Source organism: Scyliorhinus canicula, chromosome 10 (assembly GCF_902713615.1).
Source record: "Scyliorhinus canicula chromosome 10, sScyCan1.1, whole genome shotgun sequence".
Taxonomy (NCBI): Eukaryota; Metazoa; Chordata; class Chondrichthyes; order Carcharhiniformes; family Scyliorhinidae; genus Scyliorhinus; species Scyliorhinus canicula.
Genome location: NC_052155.1, coordinates 74,113,232 through 74,137,825, shown reverse-complemented (window position 1 = coordinate 74,137,825; position 24,594 = coordinate 74,113,232). Strand labels below are relative to the sequence as shown.

Genomic DNA, 24,594 nt, shown 5'->3' with positions numbered 1-24,594 from the left:
TCCATAATTTGTAATTAAAGTTTGTTCAGAAACCAAGGGTTGGAAAACCTGGGATCCCAGCAGCAGAGACAAATGGGGGTCCCAAGCCAGCACTTGGATGGAAGACGCACAGCAATCTTCCCCAAGGGGGTTTCATAATTAATGAAAATCGCTTATTGTCACGAGTAGGCTTCAATGAAGTTACTGTGAAAAGCCCCTAGTCGCCACATTACGGCGCCTATCCGGGGAGGCTGGTGCGGGAATCGAACCGTGCTGCTGGCCTGCTTGGTCTGCTTTAAAAGCCAGAGATTTAACTGAGTGAGCTAAACCAGCCTTGCTAATTAAGGTGGCTTCCTATTAAGGAGTGGGAAGAGGGCCGAGGAGGGTGCTGCTGAGGCAGACCAGGGACCAAAGGGCAACTCAACATTGAGATGGCAGCCTCCGCAGAAAGCTAAACAGCTTCTAATTGAGATCTTCAGCATTTAAATTGGCTCCCTGCCTCATGCGGGCAACTGACCAGTTCCCTGGAAACCTACCCTGCAAGAGTTCGGGAAATGTCCCAATGCAGCAACCTCCTAGTTTCTTATTCCTCTGCCTCCAACCCAACCTTCGTGGGGCCTGAAGATCTGATTTTATTTAGACATACAGTACCTCTCATGCTCAGTTATGTTAGCAAGTTGAGTAGTTCATTAGGTTTCACCAAAAACTATTTGAAAGCAAAGAACAAAATTAATTTCTCTCACATTAATGCTGATTTTAACAGAACTATCCACAATGCTGAATCCTGGTGTGAAGCCATTCAGGAGATGGATTCACCAATAAATCAGCTATTTGCATAGCTCCCAAAATCTGATGAAAGGCTTTGCCACACCGATTAGGGCAAGAGAGACTCCACTAGTATGACTGCCATATAACTTTGATAAAATCTTACTGGCTGACTTTCCAAGAAACAGTGGCTCATTTGAAACAATTGCAAAAAGAGTCCTTATGAATTGAAAACTGCTGCGAACCAGCTATTGTTATTGCATAAAGTAAAAGTTCATATTATGGGGATAACATATTGGTACGGATCGAAGATGACTGGCTGGCTAACAGGAAGCAGAGAGTAGGCATAAGTGAGTTTTTCCAGGTTGGCAAAATGTAACGACTGATGGGCCACAGCAATCAGTTCTGGGACTGCAACGCAGGAGATTGATGGATGGTTTCCAAATTTGTGCATGACAAAGATAGTTAGTAGGGTAAATTGTGAAGAGGCCATAAGGAGGCTACAAAAAAGTATAGATAAGTTAAGCGAGTTGGAAAAGATCTGGCAAAAGGAGTATATTGTGGGCAAATGTGAAATAGTCAATTTTGGCAGGAAGAAGATAAAAGCTTATTATCTAAATGGTGAGATATTTCAGAGCTCAGGTGCAGAGATTTGTATGTCTTTGTGCATGAATCACAAAAGGCTAGTATGCAGATACAGATAATTAGGAAAGCTAATAGAATCTATTTATTGCAAGGGGAATTGAATACAGAAGTAGGTGGTTATGCTTCAGTTGAACAGGACACTAGTGAGAGCAAATCTGGAGTAATGTGTACAGTATCAACACCTCATTTAAAAAAAGTATATTTATTAAGCTTTTACATTTTATAACGCAACAAACCTACAAAATAATACATCCCCATAAGGGAGGATCAATAAACTACTCAGCATACATGAGCAGAGACGGAGACACTCAGGCAGACACAGGATCACCACCACCACTGGCTCGATACAATCATTAGAAATAACTAGGTACCTGTCTCGTCCCACCAGAAATGGAGAAACTGATACGGCCATGAAAAACGTGGTAAAATTATGCTCTCCCGCCCACACCAAGTCAGCCTGAAACTACTATGAGAAATAAGGAAGATTTTCCACACCATGTTGGGATGAACAACAACGTACATCTTCCTCAATTCCAGCAGCACCACAGGCACCAACAACCTATCAATGCCTCTTCTCCTCAGATACCAGGCTTATCAGCACCTACGTAGGAGCCAAGCACGGATTCTTCGTACCCACCCTTGCAAAAGCAAAGAAAATACACACAAAAAGCCCAGTTCTAAGGCGGGTTACATATATACCGCACAACACAACCCCCAAACTAAGGCCCAGATCAGAACCAACATCATTGCATACATGAGGGGACCGGCAGCAACATGTTCAGATTATGATCAAACCTTCAGAGACTCCCAAAAGAAAACATTTTTTAAAGTGAGAACTGCCAGAATGAACCCACAGGATAAGGGATCAGGACCCAACACGTTTTCCATATTACCCTGGCACACACCAATGAACCAATGAAGAGAAAAGAGAATAGGTTGCTCAATCAAGCAAAAGGCATCCCAGGAAAATAGCAGGATATCCAACAAACATATAACTCCGCTCATCCCCCAAGCACCAAAGCAGCAAAACCCAACCTCCCAGATGCCCCAAGAATCCTCAGAAGGCAGCACCCCAAGGCCCCAGAATATTAGCCACAGTGCCAGATCTGGCCTAGCTCAGCACATCCCAGGACACGGCCCTCCAGCACACCCCTAAACCTGCACTGCAGCCAAACCCATACCTCTCCCATCCCATCCAGGGCAATGCATAATCCCTACCAAGAAGAAAAGGATAATCACACCAGCCCCAGCTGGGGGAGGGGACCCCAATCAGAGAAGAACCACTGTCAAGACCTCAAACAATAGGGCACCCACAGAGTGCGCGCCGAATCCCTCTTTCCCGGTACTACTAGGGGAACCTCCTCCAAAACACTGGACCAGGGTAGGATTAGAAACAGCACCCTGCTCACCCAGATAGAAAAAGAAAGAAGACCTCCCAGGGGAGAGACGCCCAAAATTACTCAATGACTGGCATCACAGAAAGAATACCAAGAGCAATCCCTCTTCTCAACAACCCAGTCACAATTAGGCAATCTCACCTCCGTATGCCCCAATAATAAATCATCTTGTTCTACTAACTCAAAAGGGGACCACAGAAAGACACCCCCCCCACCCCCCCCCCCCCCCCCCCCCCAAAAAGGCAGTTCAACCTCAGGAGTCAGAAGGAACACAGTCCTCCCCAGAATACAAAATCTGCCCAGGCCATCTAAGGATAAAAGCATAAAAGCACAGATTACTCCCCAAGATTTAAAAAATATATACAAATCTATAAAATAAACCCAGATACGATTATCTCAAACTTGGGGGCTATCCTCAGTGAGGACTGAACTAACTCTACCAACCCCAACCATTCACCCTTCACCCCGCTCCGACTTCATTCATCTTCCTTATAAACAAGAAGGGGGTGATTAAAAATTAACACTCCGCTTCCATAACTGTAAGGATTATAAGACAAAACAAAAATAACAAAACGGTACACAGATCACATTCACAACATGATTTTGCTGGAACAGGATAATCAACAACACCCACCCTCGTGCCCCCTTGCAGAAGGACAAAATTAAATAATAAACAACATCTTCACAAGGGAGTAACGTCCAGGATTATAGAAGAATTGCAGGGTAAATTGCAGAATAAGGCCACCATCCATGTTGCACCAGGTAAAGGATAAACCTGGATCAGTGAGCACTCAAGGATTCAAAAGACACAAGCACAAGGCCGTAATTTCCACCATGCTATCTATCCAATGCCCAGGCGGTCTACAGCCTCGGCCCGACCAGGGGCCACGACTTGACCCGCTCGGCCACTTCCAATGGTGGGTCCATCGGACCACAAGACATCGGAGCTGAATTAGGCCACTCGGCCCATCGAGTCTGCTCCGCCAATCAATCATGGCTGACAGTTCTCTCATCCTCATTCTCCTGCCTTCTCCCCATAACCCCTGATCCCCTTATTAATCAAAAACCTATCCATCTCTGTCTTAAAGACACTCTGATTTGGCTTCCACAGCCTTCTGCGGCAAAGAGTTCCACAGATTCACCACCCTATGGATGAAGAAATTCCTCCTCATCTCTGTTGGATTGGATTGGATTTGTTTATTGTCATGTGTACCGAGGTACAGTGAAAAGTATTTTTCTGCAAGCAGCTCAACAGATCATTCAGTACATGGAAGAAAAGGGAATTAAACAATATTCAAGAAAATACATGAGAATACATAATAGAGCAACACAAGATATACAATGTAACTACATAAGCATTGGCATTGGATGAAGCATATACTGTTTTAAAGGATCGTCCCTTTAGTCTGAGATTGTGCCCTTTGCTTCTAGAACCAAACTGACTCCTGGCCTTGAAGATCGGATCTGTTGTGCTCCATCGAATGTAATGCACTCAGCCTCCAAATCAAGATAACAAAAACATTGTAGCCAACTTTTAAATTCAAATCGGGAACTCACCTCCCACCAGGGACTGAACCCACAAACACATCTTGCAGGGTCCATATCTCTCAAACCCGTCAGGCTAAATGACACACCATGCAGCAGGATCTTGACAACACAAATCCAAGTCCTCGCCAGGGCAAGTACCCAGAGTCCAAGAACCCGCATGCACCTCCCAAAGGTATCCCACAATTCTTCGAAGTGAGCTCTGACAGCCTGCATCGCGGAGCTGAGGTTTTCACTCAAGACATCAATTTCAATTTCGGCCATCATCCCAACACACAGTGCCACCAAAGGGAAAGCCTACTTAACAGTAACTACGCCACTGCGAGCTGGGCCCCACCCCAGCCCACTCCGACCTCCATGAATAAGTGAGAATTTTAATGATTTATTTTGGCTCTTCTTGCAAAAAACACCAACTGGGAACCTCCAGGGCGGAACGCCAGCCATGTAACCCAAGGGAAAGCAAACCTGAAATGTGCATCAGGATAAAATAAAGGGTGAGCGGGAGCTTGCGGAAACACCGCCTCCTCCACATTCACAACATGACCCGACCCCCCCGCGGTTACCTCATTTAAGGATGAAAATGCATTGGAAGCATTTCAGAGAAGGTGCGGCTGTCTGTTTAAAATGGAGATGAGGAGAAATGTTTTAATTCAAGAGAGTGGTGATTCTTTGGAACTCCCTTCCTGAAAAAGGCAGTGGAAGCAGAGTCTTTGAATATTTTTAAGGCAGAGGTGGTTAGATTCTTGGTAAGTGAGTGGTTATCGGGGTAGGCTGGAGGCAGATTTGAGGTGAAGATCCGGTCAATAAAATAACCTTATAAATGGTAAAGCAGTCTGTTGGGACTGGTCGACTCTTGCTCCTTGTTCATATGTGATATTTCTGGTGAATTGCTAATAGTTTGGTCAGTTACAAAAATGTCTTGGATGCAAATGAAATTAGTAATTTCCTGAAGCGATGGTGCAGATAGTGAAACGCCTGCATACTTTTATATACAATCCTGAAACAAAAGGTTATCCTGAAGCACGGTCATCTTTAGTGGACAGGGTTTTGCTTCAGTTCATCTTTTTCTAGAGAAAAAAACTTTGTTAGGCCCAAATCCATAATAAAGGGCATTAAAAACAAAATGAAGGAAACCATAGAAACCAGCTGCTGCTGATGTGAAGAGGATGGCAAGAATGCTTTCTGACAAAGGACTATTCAAAACTTATAATTAAAACCACATGTTTGGCTGCTGCTTAAAACATATGTTCTCAACAAAGGAAGCAACTATTTTTAGCAGAAGAAAAACCTCGTGCCTTAGTGCCCCGTTTAAATAACAGTGGACATTTATACAAGAACAAAACGTTAATGAGCACAGAGTTGCTTTTTAAAATCCAATTTCTTGGACAATAAAAATAATTGACGTGCCCCAAGCAACCAGGTACAAGTGTAATTTCAGCAAACTAGTCTCCTGCTCAACTCCTTTTACGGTACAACATTACAGCTCAAAGCTTTCATCTCTTGCTCCCCACCATTTCCTTCCCAAGGGAGTCAATGGTTGAAATGGTTTCTGATTGAGTACCTCAGCAGCAGTATTCAATTTTGTTCAAAAATAGAACAGGTATGATTGGACTTTACACAAGGTAGTGGTTATTTTTTCTGATGCTAAGAAAAAGAATCAGGAAAAATGCCATCATCTTTTATATTGCCTGCCCTTGGCCATATTGCTCTGCCTTGACAGGATACAAGTCCTTAAATCATGGCCATTAAACCATTCATTTTCAATAACAAAATCCCAGTTTCTTTCTCACCCCTTTCCCCTCCTCAAATAGAGGGGCCTGGGGGACGAAGAAGAAAGATGTTGTTATAGTTAGCTATGACAAAAAGGATCACCTTGCTTGGTCACCAAATAAAAAACACTTGGGAAAGCAAGTTTGAATGAGGGTGATTTGCAATTCTGGTGTGGACAGGAAACTGATGACTATGGATCAGCTGACTCAGCATCTAACTTCCTACCCTCCACCCACGCGATGTGAAAAGTGCCCCCAATGCATCAAAACTTACTAAATACATCATCCATCTTTCCAAACTTGCTCATGTTTAAGGGAGAGGCCCAATGGGTTGTTATGCTTTCTGGGGAGTAGATAATTAGAGATGTTGGGCGGGATTCTCCATTGGCTGATGCCAAAACTGCGAAGCATGACTGGGGGTAAAATAGGTTCCAATATGAAAATCAGGGCTGGCGCTGATATGATGCCAAATCGCAATTCTCTGTCACCTCGACAGCGCTGTTAATGGGGTCCGGAACACACGTTACAGTAAACACCGTTTGCATGTCATTAGCAGGCCTGACCCAGTATTCACCAGGGCCTCCGCAATGCTCTGCCTCTGATAGGCCGAGTTCCTGACAGCGCGGTTCACTTGTGCTTTTAAAAATAGTGAAACCAGCATCGTCGCTGGTGAGGGAGAGAGAGCGGCATGGAAAGCGTACATCATCACAATAGTTTGCTGATAGTGTGGGGGTTTCTGCCAGAGCCGAGGGGAGTAGCGGGTGTGGTCAGGAGATGGGTTGTGGGGTCGGGGTGGACGGGCACAGAGCACTAATGTCGCAGCCGGCAAGGAAGCCATGCAGCTGCGCATGTGGCTGACTGCCCACTGTGAACTTAGGGCTACGGGTCACATACGAGTGCGCCCCCCCCCACCCCTACTAGAGGTGCCCACTGTCCCCAACCGAACCATCAACTGTATGGGCACGCTCCAGCACAACCAGTGCCATCTTGTTGGCCGGGATGAGTGTGGGGGGGATTGTGTATATGTGGCTGCGGCTTGTCAGACTCGCGAGTGTCAGTCACAGACCCAGTGAATCCCGCTCTGTTTCTCATTGGAATAGTGTTTCTCATACATGATGCAGATGCTAGCCCTTCCACAGTTGCCGAGTCAATCCAGGTTCGGTGCCAGTTTTGCGGTTGTGAAAGTCCACAAATGCTGACCTGGTGTCAACACTTCATCTCAGGAACGGAGAATCCCACCCATTGTGTTTCAAATTAGGTTGTGGGATAATGATGATGTAATTAATGGAAGGAGCCAGGCCTGTACCGGGTTACTTGCAGACAGTGGAGTTAGTTCTCTGGATGTTGGGAGTTGAACAACTTGAAGGCTGCCAGAGATTCAGCATTAATCAGATAGGATCCTGCTCCTCTCCAATTAGTTTTTAAAATAGACTATTCACCCAGAGGCTGGCAAGTAATGCTGGCTTTGCTAACTTTATTTAAAAGTGGGTTTTGACCTGTGGCGGCTTTTGTTTGATTGTAGAGGAGGAAGCAGTTAGGAGGAAAGTGTTTAATTTTATTGTTAAGCATTGTTTAATTGGTAATTGGAAGCTGTATTTGTGTACTGTTAAAAAGGTAGTATAATACTGTGTTATTAAAGCTGTTTTAATATACCACATCCCCATTTTGCATGGAATCACTCGTGAAGCAAAGTATCCTTTCCTCTTAGTTTTACAAATTTTAAAAAAGTATTGGGGTTTATGTCCGGTATCCTAGCAGATGGACTTCTGGTGGCTGCCATGGAGTGAGTGGTCACGCACAGGGCAGTTCCGGCTCGAAGGTGTTGGTTTGGCCACTTCACACCCGCTAGTTGGGTAGCTTCAGCAGGAATGTGGTTCAGAAGGAGCAGAGGGCGAGGTTCTCCAAGATTGGATGTCTACTGGCTACCAGACCCAGCAAAAAACAGTTTAAAGACCTGGCTAAGGAATGGACGTGGCCAGAGCACAGCAACAATTGCTAATATGGCGGAGAGGGAAAGGTCTTCGCCAGTGGGAAAGGCCAGATGGAACAGTTGATGGTCTTCAAAGATGAATTTCGCAAGCAAAGGAAGGGGATGAATGGTGAGTGGTCAAAGGCCATTGAGGGAGTGGTAGCACGCCTGGGAGTCGATGGACCGTGTAGAAAAGTGTCTTGAGGCATAAGGGGCGAAGATACGAGAAATGTATCCAACCAGAGGGTGATCGGATCGTTCCTTGGAGGCAGAGGTGGGGGTCCTGGGGGATCTGTGCAAGTCGTTCAGAGTGAAGATAGAGGAGCACTAAAACAGGTCCAGGCGGCAGAATATGTGGGCTGTGGGGTTGCCAGAGGATGTGGAGGGAACGAGCACCATAAATGTGTCAAGGATGCTGGCCATGCTGGTGGAGGAGGGGGTGTTGGACAAGGCCCCAAAGGTGGACAGGGCCCTCAGATCTTTAACTCAGAGGCCGAGAGCCGTCACAGGCAGTAACGTGTGGTTGCACAAATTTGTTGACAAGGAAAAGGTTCTACGATGGGCCGGGGAGAAGCTGGATTGTGAATGGGAGGAATATTGTGTCTGAATATACCAAGCTATTGGTGCAGAGCTGGCGAAGAGGTGTGCAGGATTCAACAGGGCCAAGGTGGTGTACCAAAGGACGATTCGGATTAGGATGCTGTACCCAGCAACAACGTTGGGTCACATTTGAAGGCCAGGAGTACTATTTTGAAATGCAAGAGACTAATGACTTTATAAGAGACCATAAACTGAGAGAGAACTGAGAGTTGGTGTGAGATGGAGGGGCTGCATCTGTAAAAGGTTGGAGGTTATGGTTATTGTATGTTGCAGGAGGATGGGAGGATTTTTCTTGCTTTTTTTTTCTTTGGGAGTTATAAGTTTGTACTCTGTACAGGGCTACCCACGCCATTCGGGGCGATTTGTGACTTCAGGTGTTTTTTCTAGTCGGGTAGGAGGTGTGCATGGTGGGGCCCAATGGGTGGGATTGCTGGTCGACGGTATTCAGGTGGGTGGAGGGGCTGCTTGAACAGGCAAAGAAGGGACCAGTATGGAGGGAGTGTGGCGAGGTGTGCAGGGGGTCCTTCGCGTAGAAGGACCACACTGGCAGGTAATGCTGGTGAACCGAGGGGGAAGTGGCAGCAATAGGCCGGGGCGGGGGGGGGGGGGGGCTGATTGCAACATGGCAGAGTTGGAGACTGAGCATGGTCATGGACGGAGAGGGGGATGGCCATCTTGGATGGACCCGATATAGGGTGGTATTAGAGGAGGTAGATATGTTAATGAGTGGGGTGCTGGAGAGGACATTGGTGGTGCTAGTCAACGTACATGCGCCGAATTGGGGTGATGTGGGATTTTCTGGGAGCAATCCAGGACCTGGATATGCATCAATTGATTATTGGTAGAGATTGTAACTGCGTGATGGAACAGAGGATGGACATGTCGAGCCCCAACTCATTGAGACAGGGGAGGATGGCGAAGGAGTTGGGAGGGTTTATGGAATGGATGGGAGTGGTGTAACCCACGGAGGTTTAAGAAACCACAGAGAAGGAGAACTCCTTCTCAAATGTGTATAAGGTGTACTCCAGAATTGATTTCATGCCAAGGCATGGGGGTGGTATATGTGATGTGGAGATGCCGGCGTTGGACTGGGGTGAGCACAGTAAGAAGTCTTACAACACCAGGTTAAAGTCCAACAGGTTTGTTTCAAACACGAGCTTTCGGAGCACGGCTCCTTCTTCAGGTGAATGGAAAGGCTTGTTCCAGAAATGTTTATATAGACACAGTCAGAGATGCCCCGGAATGCGAGCACCTGCAGGCAATCAAATCATCAAAGATGCAGAGAGAGAGGTAACTCCAGGTTAAAGAGGTGTGAATTGTCCCAAGCCAGTTCAGTCGGTAGGCCTCTGCAAGTCCAGGCTTGTTGGTGGGGGCCTTACCTTAAGCCTGGGAAGGACGATGCAATTTGGCATTGCAATGATGTCTTCAATTGGTGAATTGATGTTGCTTGATGGCACTGTTGATGACTCCGTCCATAACTTTCCTGATATTAGGAGGTTAGTGAGGCAATAACTTGCCAGGTTAGATTTGTAGTTTGTTTTGTGGATAGGTGGTATATGTGGGAATTGTAATATCCGATCATGTGCCACATTGGCCGGAGGTGAGGCTGAATGCGGGGCAGGTGCAGAGGCCGGGATGGAGGTTGGATTCGGGTTTCTTGGCAGATAACGGGTTTTGCGGAAAAGGGGAGGTCGGTGACTGGGGAGTACGTGGAGAATAATCAGAGCGGGGAGGTGTTGATGGCCACGTTCTGGGAGGCATTGAAGGTGGTCTTCTGAGGTGAGATTATCCCGTTCAAGGCGCACAGGGACGTGAGGAGGAAAGAGCATGGACAGCTGTTGGATGATATATTGAGGTGGACAGACGATACTCTGGGGGCCCTACTGAAGAGTTGGCAGCGGGGAAGAGATTGTGGGGCAGTTCGATAGGTTGACGTTAGGAAGGGTGGTGCAATATGAATATGGAGAGAAGGCGAGCCATATGCTGGCCCACCAGACGAGGTGGCAGGCTGCTTCCATCTTAAAGGGGGGGTGGATGTTTAGCACTGTCAGAGCAGGAAGGATAAATGAGGTGTTCAGGGGGTACTAAGAGCAGCTGTACAGGGCGGGGCCAGGTGGAGAGGAATGGGATGTGGGACGGTTCCTGGATGGCATGGCGATTCCAAGGTTGGAGGAATGAAGAGGCAAGCATAGGAGGAGCAGTTGGGACCGAGGGAGGTGATTGACAGTATTAATGGATGAAGTCGGGGAAGGCTCCAGGACCAGATAGCATTCAGCGGAATTTTATATGGCATTCGCGACAGTTGGCACCGCATTTGTTGAGGACATTTAGTGAGGCATTGGGAGAAGAGACACCGACACTAATCCCAAAGGGAAAGGATCCGATGGGAGTATGGGTCGTACTGGCCCATTTCATTTTTGAACACAAGACAAGACATGAAAGTGCTGGCAAATTGGTGGCAGGGAGGATAGAGGGATGTGTGCCAGAGGTGGTCGCTGAGGATCAAATGGTTTTGTAAAGGACAGGCAACTCTCCAGTATCAGTAGGCTGTAAAATGTGGTTATGATGCAAAATGTGCCGGAGGTCGTTGCCTCAATGAATGCAGAGAAGGCTTTTGATCGGGTGGAGTGGAGGTATCTATTGGAGATCTAGGGTAGATTTGGGTTTGGCTAGAAGTTTGTGGCATGGGTGCATCTGTAATATGTAGCTCAGGTGGCAAGTGTATGTACAAATGGGATAAGAGCTTTGGGCTCAGAGGTACAAGACAGGGTTGTCCACTCCTGCTCACGCTGGCCATTGAGCCTTGGCTCCTTAGGAGGTGTAGAGTGGCACGGAATTGTGAGTGGGAGCAGGGAGCACTAGGTGTCATTGTACGCGGATGACCTGTTGTTGTTTGTGTCAGACCCGTTGCAGTATATGGGTAGGGTCATGGGAATATTGGAGAGATTTGGGGTCTTCTCAGGGTACAATTTAAATGTCAGGAAGAGCCAGGTGTTTCCGATGAATGCGGCAGGGTTGGGGGCCATTTAAGGTAGCTAGGGAAAGCTTCAGGTATTTGAGGATTCAAGTGACGAGGGAATGGGCTATGACGCACAGGTGGAATTTGACAATGTGGAGGGAGGTGGGACTGCTGAAGGGGAGGTACTTGTATCTGGAGGGTAGTTTGCAGGTCTGGATGAGTTGCAGAAGAGGTTTGAGTTGCCGAGTGGAGAGTGAATTAGGTACATTCAAGTGAGGGACTTTGCAAGAAAGGTGTGGAGTATGTTTCCCAGGTTGCCAGGTATACCCTTTTGGAGCGACTGCCGCTTCCCAGATGAGTCGGGGGAGGGTAGGATTGGGGACATATATGGGTGGTTGGGGGAAGAGGGAGGCGGGGATGCAAGTAGTGAGGATCTGGTGTAACTTTGTTTTTTAAAACTCATGTTTGGAATAAAATAAAATTTTTCTTAAAAAAAGGCGTCTGAGCAAATGCTGACGTCTGGTCCAGGATTGTACATGCGACTCCCCTTAGGACTGTGGTTTTCGCACATTTTCTTTGCTTTCGTAAGGGTGGGTACAAAGAATCCGTGCTTGGCTCCTACATGGGTGCTGATAGGTCAGGCATCCAAGGAGAAGAGGTCATTGTGGGTCGTTGGTGCACTGGGTGCTGCTAGAGTTGTGGGAGATGTACGTTGGTATGCACCCGAACATGGTGCAGGAAACTTCTCGCAGTAATTGCGGACGGATGCGGCGTGAGCAGGTGTGTACCATTTTACCATGTTTTCCAAGCCCTCATCCTGTTTTTTCCTCGGTCGCTGGTGGATGTACAGGCACCTAGTTACTTCGTCTAATGATTGTATAGGTTGTGATGTTGTTCTTCTGTCTCTCTGTACTCAATGCTGAACTGTTTTTGTTCCTTGCTTACGGTGATTGATTATTTTGTTGCGTTATTCTACAAAATGTAAAACTTTAGTAAATATACTTTAAAAATTCGTAAGCAACTGCAGGCAATAAGCTCAAGCAATTCTTACAGCAAATTTCTGCATGAATTCCCAAGTATAGAAGAAACAGTTCCAGTCACCATTACCCAATCAATGGTCACACTTTTTTCCCCAATTTTTTTCCAATTAAGGGACCAATCCACCTAACCTGCACATCTTGGGTTGTGGGGGCGAAACCCTCGCAAACACGGGGCGAATGTGCAAACTCCACACCGACAATGACCCAGAGCCAGGATCGAACCTCAGACCTCGGCGCCACGAGACAGCAGTGCTAACCACTGAGCCACCATGTTGTGAAATAAATACCCAAACAACAGTACACAATGGTATTGGAAATCTAAGGAAAAAAGGAAACTAATTATAAAATCCCTGCATTGAGATTGTTTATGGTTAGGTCTGAATATCATTGTAAAATACCCTGTAGCTCAATACAGAGCAAGATGGAATCTTTTACCCAGCTCCTTTTCTAGGACATTCCCAGGTTTCCTTAATAATAATAATCTTTATTAGTGTCATAAGTAGGCTTACATTAACACTACAACGAAGTGACTGTGAAAAGCCCCTAGTCGGCACGCTCCAGCGCCTGTTCGGGTACACAAAGGGAGAATTCGGAATGTCCAATTTACCTAACCAGCACGTCTTTCGGGATTTGTGGGAGGAAACTGGAGCACCCGTTGGAAACCCACGCAGACACGGGGAGAACGTTCAGACTCCAGAGACTGACCTACGCCAGGAATCGAACTCGTGTCCCTGATGCTGTGAAGCAACAGTGCTAACCACCGGGCTACCAGACTGATTCCAGGGATGGCGGGACTCTCATACGAGAAGAGATTGATTAGGTTAGGATTATTCTCGCGAGAGTTCAAAAGAATGAGGCGGGAGCTCAATAGAGACTTATAAAATTCTAACAGGGCTAAGGAGGTTAATGCAGGGAAGATGTTCCCAATGGTGGGAGTGAGCAGAACCAGGGGTCACAGTCTGAGGATTCAGGGTAAACCATTTCGGACAGAGATGATTAGACATTTCTTCACCCAAAGAGCGGTGAGCCTGTGGAATTCATTACCACAGGAAGTAGTTGATGCCAAAACATTGAATATTTTCAAGAGGCGGCTAGATATAGCACTTGGGGAGAATGGGATCAAAGGCTATGGGGAGAGAGCAGGATTAGGCTCTGGATGATCAGCCCTGATCGTGATAAATGACGCAGCAGGTTCAAGAGGCGAAAAGAAGGCCTCCCTCCTCCTGCTCCTATCCTCTATGTATCTATGTGCCTCCCTTGGACATGTTGGAAGTGTATGGAGCTGCTTCAACATTCCAGGACTTTGCCTGGGTGCTGCTACAAACGTCATGCACAAATCCAAGTTTTCTGAAGACAATGTCTGCCTAACCTGAGACGGTGATGGCCATCGACAGCTGCAAACGAGTGGGAATTTCATTCTTGCTGATGGAGCAACAACCCAGGGATTTCATGTCCTTTTAAAGTTACTCAAAAAAAACACCCTTCCTTTGGATTCCCTGTGAATTCTCTCTACCGATCCATTTTTATCAAAGCAAACCAAATTACTTCATTAAAAGTCTATAAAATGGTCTTTACGATGTAGCCATCTGGGATGGCCACGTCCAGAATACAAAATGGACGCTCGCAAAGAATGTAGGGAACTGTGGACAATGTTAAGAAAACAAGCAGGCACAGTGCCTGAATGTATATTCGGGAAGCAGTTACCAGACGGAATAGAAACTCTGGGTCGATTAGCATATTGATGGCCCATCTCCAGGAAACAAGGGACTAACACTCAGGTAGTTGATACTGTTGCAGACATCCCGGCGCCAGTTCCCCAAACCGAAAGCACAAACAAAGCCAGGCCAACGGCCACCTAAGACACGCCCAGCCATCAGGGTACCCACCCCTTTATTGGTCAAGATCAATACCAGTGATCAAGAAGCGGCCCAATTAATTGGGGCCATGTTTAAGGCCCGCCTAAAAGCACGCGATGCCCCTCCGGGTATAAGAAGGAACCCCCACGAGAGAATCGCTCTCTTGGAATTGACTCTCAAAGCGGAGAGACCCTTCCACCAGCTGCACCAGAAGCAAGTAAGTTCAAGGTCAACGCTCGCTACCAGACGGACGACCTTAGCTGTTCTCCTGTACCTCTTCGAACCCAACAACCGCAGATCCGAACAACGGCCATTGGTCCTCTGACTGAGTGGGCACCCGAAGTTAAGTATAGGCGTTAGCGTTAGAGATAGTTTAGTTTGTAATACTGTTGTGGATGAGTAGATCTTACTGTGTGTGTAAATAAATAGTATTGACTTTGAACTAACTAACTGGTGTATTTGATCAGTATTCCGGTTTGAACCTTGTGGCGGTGTCGAGAGATACCTGGCGACTCTAAAGCAAACATAAATTAGGATTAAGGAAGGCGACTATATTCATAGATCATAGAATTTACAGTGCAGAAGGAGGCCATTCGGCCCATCGAGTCTGGGCCCATCGAGTCTGCACCGGCTCCTGGAAAGAGCACCCTATCCAAGGTTAATACCTCCACCCTATCCCCATAACCCAGTAACCCCACCCAACACTAAAGGCAATTTTAGACACTAAGGGCAATTTATTATGTCCAATCCACCTAACTCGCACATCTTTGGACATCTTTGACTGCTATATTTATAGCAAGTAAACAGAGCAACATTACTGGCGACATCTGATGGGACTCTACCTAGAAGTGGCTTTGTCACTCCGAGAGAACCCAAATTTGAATTAGAAATCCAATTGCAAAAAGAAAAAGCACAAGCGTAAGACCAATACTGATCAAATCACCAAAATTCAGAAGTGTGTTATTTTCATGCATACTGACAGGGATAAAAAGGTAAACCCGAGAGATTTTGTTGCCTGAAACTGCCGGGAGTTTTGTTGGCCGGAAAATAGTGTACGCCGTACCAGTGTTTACATCACCACTTTATTCCCCCCCTATTCCAAATTCAGTAGAAACCCAGAGATAGCGATAGAAATGGCAATGAAGGCAATGGAAAGCCTTATGAACCCCCAAGAATTCGAGGTCGCAGCGACCAGTAGAGTAGGACAGTGTCCCATATTGGAAGAGGACATTAGAAAATATCTCAAAGGGAAAGGATGGCCCCCTTGGAGTGAATTTTGTGCAAATGATGAAACAGGTCCTGCAAGTATAGGGCATACTTGGTGGGAGAACCTGACAGATTCATAAGAAGAGCTTAGGGAAAGCTCGCAAGCCAATGGCAGTCGTGTCCTGCTTGGCACAATTGCGAGGCACAGAGGAGGACGGGAGGACGCTCCGCAGAGAGATTAAAGAGAAAGACAAGAATAGTGAAGGAAACATGAGAGTATGAGAAAGAAAACAGGGAACTGAGAGAGCAGATGGCGGCGAAGGACAAGGAGATAGAGGATGTCAAATGGGCACACCAATCTTGTCTCGCCCATTTAAGCAGCTTTCAGTCGCAATATGATAAGGCTACCAAGACACGCAACGTGTGGTGTTGGTAAGAGAGCAAATGGAACACCAAGTTCAGCAGTTACAGTGTCACGATTTAAAAGCAGCCCTACGAGCACGCCACACTTCCACGACGGAACAAAGGCAGAGCTCGGTAGATCACGCAATATGCCGGAAGCAAATTGCAGAACTGCAATCCCTGCTTTCTGTCCAAAATGGATTCCAGAGCACATCTGGACCCCAATTAGACCAAGAAAATGGCCCCGATTGGCAGGAGTTAAATGAAACTGCCCACAGATACCACAGAAAAGGAATGTACCCCCACCCCGACTGTACAGGTAGAGCACAATCCTATGAACCCTGTAACCACACAACGCAGGGCCACAGCGGAAGGAAACCCAGATTTTCTATACACCACCCCATTAATCGTCACTCAATTAAGGGACGCGTGCGATAAGATAACACCGTTCCAACCCACAGCGGACCCACACCATTATGTCGCAAGAGTAAAACAACAGGCGACCATGTACGGCCTGGATGAAAGAGAGCAAGTGAAGCTCACAGTTTTGAGCCTCGACCCCTCAGTCGTGGCAGCCCTTCCCAACCCACAGAATGTAGGAGGAGGCACCCTCCAAGAAATGCATGCAGTGATCCGAGATACGATCGGCTACAACAAAGGCGATCCTGTAGAAGGCCTAAACAAATGTAGGCAGAAAAAGACAGAGCGCCCCACAGGGTTTGCTGGACACCTGTGGATTCATTTCACAGCGGTATTTGGAGAGTTAGCCCACGCCCATCTGAGCCCAGACAATATGGCCAAATGGACTCAAATCCTTGTCTCTCACACGACAGAAGCAGGACAGAGAACTTGTGCAAATTACGACCCCTCAAGATGAGACCCACAATGCCCGTTAGAGATAGTTTAGTTTGTAGTACTGTTGTGCATGAGTAGATCTTACTGTGTGTGTAAATAAATAGTATTGACTTTGAACTAACTAACTGGTGTATTGGCTCTTTGATCAGTATTTGGGTTTGAACCTTGTGGCGGTATCGAGAGATACCTGGCGACTCTAAAGCAAACATAATTAGGATTAAGGAAGGCGGCCATATTGACTGCTATATTTATAGCAAGTAAACAGAGCAACAATAGTTCTAGAATCAAACATTGAAACAAACGCAAAAGCAATGCTAATTTGGTACATTTATTACTGAAAATCTGAATCGGTTTCCTTTCTCATAACGCACACTCATACCACAACATATGGTAATGACTTGGGGGGTGGGGGTGATTAAATCCCCATAACCCACAAATGCCTTTCCTCACCACCTCTTTTGATATTTGTTTCTTCTCTTTGCTGCATAATTAAAATACTATGGCAAATAAAGTGGCAGGTGTGGGAAATTAATCCTTGCATCTGCCCAAGCTGATTTTAACTGAACCTTATTTAGATGGTATGCAATAAATACAACCTTGCCAGCCATGAAAGGAATGGAGCTGCCAAACAGTGCTAACCACTGTGCCACCTTGCCACCCATTATTTAGATAACGAGCAAACAACCTTTCTTAGCCAATTGTCATAAGACACAAGCACACCACCACGTATTTCCATGAAACATTCACAAATGAAGTCAAAATTGATACATACATTTTCTTGCTCGGTTTCTTGCACAAAGAAAGCTTCGCCATTATCTCCCAACTTCATGTGCAGATCCACTGGATCACCATTAATCTCTATGTCAATCTGCAAGTCCCGAAATAGCACAAAATAAATTCAACATCACTTTTTGAAAAGTCAAAACAAACACTCAAAGACAACTCTTCCAACCATTCTACCAAAATATACACAAAATCAAAACACATTACAACACAGTCACAACATATTTATGATGTGGAGATGCCGGTGTTGGTCTGGGGTGGGCACAGTAAGCAGTCTTACAACACCAGGTTAAAGTCCAACAGCTTTGTTTCGAATCACTAGCTTTTGGAGCTTAGCTCCTTAATCAGGTGAGGAAAGCTTTCAAACAAGTCTCTTGGACTTTAGTCTGGTGTGGTAAGACTTCTTACAACATATTTATATTGCACCTTCAGCATAATAAAACGTCCCAAGGTGCTTCACAGGAGCATTATAAAGGAAAGCAAGAGGTGATTTTGTTCCGCTTGATGTTGCTGCGCTTGGCCTTCTGCTGGAAAAGGCTGCAGAATTGGCAGTGTTCTGTGAACAAGGGTGAGTTGTTGCAGTACATTCTGTGCATACAGCAGCCTCAATCTATCAGTGGTGGTGGGGCCTAATTATAGGGCGGACAAAAAATGCTCCGTTCTAGGTACTGGCAAACTACAATTTTTGTGCTGTTGCATGCATCTGGAACATTTCATCACACTCTTGATCTGACCTTTGCCGAAAGTAGAGAAGCTGACGAACCACTTTCCCTAATTGACATTTTTCTCTTCAATGTTAAACTCCCAAGATAATTATGGAGGACTCCACGGTAGTGGACCTGAAGGTCAGGGAAGATGGTCATTATTTCTGCCACTTGTCTACCTAAGCTTGGAGGCTTCTCAGATCCTGCTTGCATGGACTGCTCCAATATTGGAATCGTTAAATTATAGTCACAATGATATACGTACTTTATCACAACTGTGTACAGAAATTAGCTAGTAAATAATAATTTTTTAACCCCATCACCCATATAGAATTTGAACAGTCCAAAAGTATATGGATATTTACAGAACAAAACATTACGTCTAAAATATATTCAAGTTTTATTATTTTGGTTTTTGTATTTTCAACTGCATTTCCAAGAGTTTGCTCTTCGTTTCCATATAAACACCAACTGAAATAGCGCAGACACTTATACAAGGTCATATACAACTTTCTATGTTGAGATTCATACATTATTATACTGGCATTGCAAGGAATTTAATTTATCACTGCAGTCTTAGCACAGAGCACTATAAATCAAAGGTACAAGGAAGAATAAGATTCATAAATGTGATTATACTTAAATTTCCAGAGTGCTAATCATGGCAGAAACACAATTAGTGTTGAATTTCAGTCATACACGTTCAACTGGAAGTGCTACTTTTTAATCTGTTCTGACATTTCAGAGCAGCGGGGTCAGCATTTGACATGTTAATCATTTTATACATGTACCTATAATTGTGTGGATGAAATATGAACAGGGAAAATTGGTTAAGTGATTTCCACAGCATAAATTATAATGCAAGTGTTCTGCTTATTGATTTCATTTGTAACCTTAGTTGCAAAATTTTATTCTCAGTTCTTGTTGACATTTTTTTGAAAACATCCCTTAAAACGTCCTAAGTAGTTAAGTAATTTTCATTTCAAGTGTTTTTACATTAATGTAACTTCGTGATAAAACAAAGCAAATTGCTTTAGATCTTTCCGATGATGCATGGAATTGTAGATGTATGCTATTATAGCAGTTATAAGAATAAAAATGTATTCCCTTAAGAAAGGCATTTGATTTGTTAGCTACAATAGCTATTTTCACAAAGCCTTGTGCTGAAGTCTACATAATTTGGATAGTGACATACCTCAAAATGAATTTCTTCATTTTGGTTATAGGATTCTCAAAATCATTGCTACAGTATTCTGGAAAGGAGAGCAAGATGCACCTCATGTAACATTGAGTCTCTTTGGTGGAAGATCAGTAGAAATCTTTGGGTTTTCTATCAAAGTTGGATCAGGAGATAGAGGGTTTTAGCAGAAATTAATGAATAAACATTTACTTACAGCATCTATTTTTCAAAACGTATGAATATTGTGCTCATTAAGGCAAAAGGCTGTGGCATTAGGAAATTAACGCTTTACTTTCAGATACTCAACATTAAGCATTCCCAGGTCAGGCTTGCATGATTTTTCCATTACGCCCTTAAACTATGCTTGGGCCCCAACCTCAGGAAAGGCCATCTTACTACTCTAGTGTAAAATGTTCATTTCCCCAGAGTGTCTGCCTGTGTTCTCTTGGCAAGAGAATGCCAACCCATTGCTGATATATGTTGCAGCATGCCCATTAGAAACTGCAAGAAAGATCTTCAAGTGCATTTTAAACATAGCAGATTGCAGGAAAGTGATGTTGAAGCAGAAGATCATCCACAATCACATAAATGGGCAAGCAAGCTCAAGGAGTCTTCTAATCTACTCTTTTTTTCTATTTCTTATGTTCTTCTACTAAGCATTCTGGACTAGATTTGAATGCCCAGAGTTGAAGTACCAGTCTCCAATCCATTTCATTATCCAATCCATAATGTTTATTCGGTTAATGTGCAACACTTTTGCTTAGTATCACCTGAACTTTTATATTCATGATGGTGGACAAAGAGGAGAAGGGAATGTGAAAAATGTAGCGCAAGTTCTTTTTATTCTAAAGGCATGTTTGAAGAACAAGGTAGATTAGTGAAAATACATTTTGGACTGGACTATACATGTAGAGATAACGACCATATCGAATGTTAGCATGACAATAGCTTATATTCAGCAGTTGTATAGATCCCTGGTCTGTCTTGGAGAAAAAGGAAAGCACAAACCCTTTTCAAATTTAGTAAAAAAGCAACGCCTTTAAAATGAACCAAATATTACACTACATTTACACCTGGGGTCACTTCACTCTCGGGATTTTGCTTCAAACATCAATAATGTACAGCGACTCCCAAGTTGGGGGGTAATTTTTAAATGATTTCATAAATGCCTATTTAAAGTTCATCAACTGTTCTTAATATGACATGTGTGCAGTAGGTGATATTGAGGGACAGGAAGGAAATGACCCTTTCTGAGCAGTTGGTAGATTTCCCAAAATTGCCAATTCACACTTCACTCAATATCAGTACCATGTCAGAGCAAGATAAATTATGTGGAAATGCCGATGTTGGACTGGGGTGAGCACAGTAAGAAGTCTTACAATACCAGGTTAAAGTCCAACATTTTTGTTTCAAACACTAACTTTCGGAGCACTGCTCCTTCCTCAGGTGATTCACTGAGGATGAACAGGCAAGGCCAGTCTAACTACAAAGGGGAAGAGAAATTTAAAAATTAAAGTGTAAGGTGACTGTGGGAACAAAGGTTGGGGTGAGGCCAAGTGTTAACAGATATTAAATATGTGAAAGGAGTGGTGCACTAGATGTGGCGCACAAGAAAATCATGCAAGGGAAAGGCAAATCAGTAGGACATATTTCAAAACCCTGTGCCAAAATGCTCGAAGTATTCGGAATAAGGTCAATGAGCTGACGGCACAAATGGAGACAAATGGGTATGATTTGGTGGGGATTACTGAAACATGGTCACAGGAGGCCTGGGACTTGAACATCCGAGGGTACTCAGTATTCCGAAAGGATAGACAGGATGGAGCAGGAGGTGAAGCTGTGCTTTTGGTTGAAGATGACATCAAGGTTGTATTAAGAAACCATATTGGCACAAGGGCCAAAACATAGAATTGATCTGGGTGGAAATTTTTTTTAAAAACTCCTTGGTGGGAGTAATTTATAGGCCCCTGAGCAATACTTCCAAAGTGGGGCTTGGTATAAACTAAGAAATAATTAGGGCTTCTGAGAAGGGCACAACAGTAATCATGGGTGATTTTTAATATACATATTGACAAGACTAATCAAATTGGCAAGGGTAGCCTCAAGGGAGTGGATGAGGGATTGTTTCTTGGAGCAATAAGTTATGGAGCCAACCAGGGAGCAGGCTACTTTGGATTTGGTATTATGTAAAGAAGAAGGGTTGATAAACAGTCTTGTCATTAAGGATCCTCTTGGAAGGAGTGATCACAAGGAGTGATCACAGCATGCAAAAATTCCAAACTCAAATTGAGTGAGGGAAGACGGAGTGCCATACTAGAGTTTTAGTGTTGGGCACAGGTAATTATACAGGCCTGAGGAAAGAGTTGGCCCAAGTAGACTGGGCACAAATAATGGAGGGTAGGATAGTTGAGGAACAATGACGGATGTTCAGGGAGATATTAAATACCTCTGAACTAAAATATATTGCTGAGAGGAAGAAGAATTTTAAAAGGGATAAAAATGTACCATGGCTATACAAGAAAGACAAAGGCAAAACCTAGGGCATATCATACTGCAAAAGCTAGTGGTAAGCTGGAGGATTGGGAAAACTTTAAGGTTCAGCAAAAGGAACTAAAAATAAAATCAAAAATAGCCAAGATGAACTATGAAAGGAACCTAGCAGTAAATATCAACACTGAAACCAAAAGCTTCTATAAGAGAAAGAGAAAGCTAAAGTAAATGTTGGCCCTAGTGGATGATACTGGTGAGGTAACAATGGGAACACAGATGTCAGAGGCACTGAACCAATATTTTGCCTCTGTCTTCACGGTAGAAGATAATAAAAAATTTCCACAATTAATGCAGTGGAACTTAGTGCAACAGCCACCACTAGGAGACAGTAATGAATAAACAATGGGATTAATGACAGATAAGTCTCCAGGACCTGATGGCCTGCACCCTAGGATATTAAGGGAGGTGGCAGCAGAGAGAGTGGATGCATTTATGATATTTCAGAATTCCCTAGATTCTGGAAGTGTCCTCGTGGATTAGAAACACTCTGATGTGACACCCAAGTTTAAAAAGGGAGACACACAAAAAGTAGGAAACTATAGACCAGTTAGTTTGACCTCTTGTGGTAGGGAAGTTGCTGGAATCAATCATTGAGGTAATAACTGAACATTTGTAAAGACAAAGCTCAATCCACCATTGTCAGCATGGTTCTCTAAAATGGCAAGTCATGCTTGACAAACCTGTTCGAGTTCTGAGGAGATAACCAGCAAGATATTTAATGGGGAACCTGTGGATGTGGTATATCTAGATTTCTAGAAGACTTTTGACAAGGTGCCGCATAAAAGACTGATCCAGAAGGTGAGATCGCAGCGGATTCAGGGAAGAGTACTAGATTGGATTGAGGAATTGCTGACTGACAAAGCAGAGGGTTGGGATAAATGGATCGTTCTCTGGCTGGCAAAGTGTAACTAGTGGGGTGCGACAGGGATCAGTCCTCAAGACGTCAAATGTTTTCAATCTATATAAATGATCTGCAAGCAGGGACAAAGTGTAACATAGCAAAATTTGTGGATGATACTAAAATAGGAGGGAAAGCAGGCAGTTAAGAGGAGATAACGATTTTACAGACGGATATAGATAGGCTAGGAGATTGGGCCAAAATTTGGCAGATGGAGTTTAATGCAGATAAGTATGAGGTTACCCATTTTGGCTGAAAAAATAGAAAGACAATTATCTAAATGGAAAGCAGATTCAAATGCATCTGGGCAGAGGGATCTGGGTGTCTTTATTCATGAAACGCAGAAAGTTGATATGCAGGTACAAAATGTAATTGGAAAGGCAAATGGAATTTTCTTGTTTATTGCAAAAGGACTGGAGTATAAAAGTAGAGAAGTGCGGTTGCAATTGTACAGGATATTGGTGAGACCACAACCGGAGTGTTGTGTCCAGTTTTGGTTTCTCCTTATTTGAGGAAGGATGTAGTGGCATTGGTGGCAGTTCAAAGAAGGTTCACCAGATTGATTCCGGGGATGAAAGGGTTGACATACGAGAAGAGATTAAACAGTTTGTACTTATATTTGGAGTTCAAAAGGATGAGATGGGATCTGATAGAAGTATGTAAAATACTAAAAGGGATTGATAAAGTAAACAGACCAAATGTTCCTCCTTGTAGGCAATCTACGACGAGAGGTCACAGATGTAGGTTGAGGGGCGATAGCTTTAGAATGGAAATGAGGAGGAACTACTTCTCACAGAAGGTGGTGAATTTCTGGAACTCACTGTGCCATAGTGCATTTTGTATTTCCCAGAAACGTTGTTCACATTAACTGTGCCAAGTCTTTGGGCAATATTTATTCATTAAGCAGGACTAAAAACAAATGATTTTGCAACAATACATTCTTGTAACGAAACGTATTTTGCAAAAATAACATTCACCCTTGGCCTCCCAATTTTGTATTTTTAAAAGAGCACGCCTGATTTGGACATTAATACCCCATGAAAACTCAGGTGAAAGGCTATGGATGCTACTGAAGAGAAAAAAACAATTGTTCATGCAATGCCATGCAACTCTTGTCTTAGAATGAAATTTTAAAATATATTTATTTCTGTCTGTCCCTGCATTTCTTCTCTTCATCATCTTCTTTCAACTTTCGTAAACAGAGGAAGTTTTTTTTCTATAAATTTAGAGTGCCCAATTTTCTTTTCCAATTAAGGGGCAATTTAGTGTGGTCAATCCACCTAATCTGCACACCTTTGGGTAGTGGGGGTGAAACCCACGCAGACACAGGGAGAATGTGCAAACTCCACACAAAACAGTGACCAGAGGCCGGTTTCGAACCTGGATCCTCAGCGTCGTATACTGCAGTGCTAACCACTGTCCCACCGTGCTGCCCTTAGAGGAAGAAGTTAAAAATCTATTTTCTGTCTGCTTCCCAGTGACTCCAGGATCT

At 44.3% G+C, this 24,594-nt stretch overlaps 1 protein-coding gene across 3 annotated transcripts in view; it reads right to left on the bottom strand.

Moving 5' to 3' along the window:
• Window positions 1–24,594, bottom strand: part of lpin2 (lipin 2) — a 136,557-nt gene that overhangs the window by 58,551 nt on the left and 53,412 nt on the right. For all 3 annotated transcript variants that reach the window (XM_038809192.1, XM_038809190.1, XM_038809189.1), the window contains exon 3: window positions 17,760–17,855. In XM_038809192.1, coding sequence (XP_038665120.1) covers window positions 17,760–17,855 — 96 coding nt within the window. The remainder of the gene's footprint in view (window positions 1–17,759; window positions 17,856–24,594) is intronic.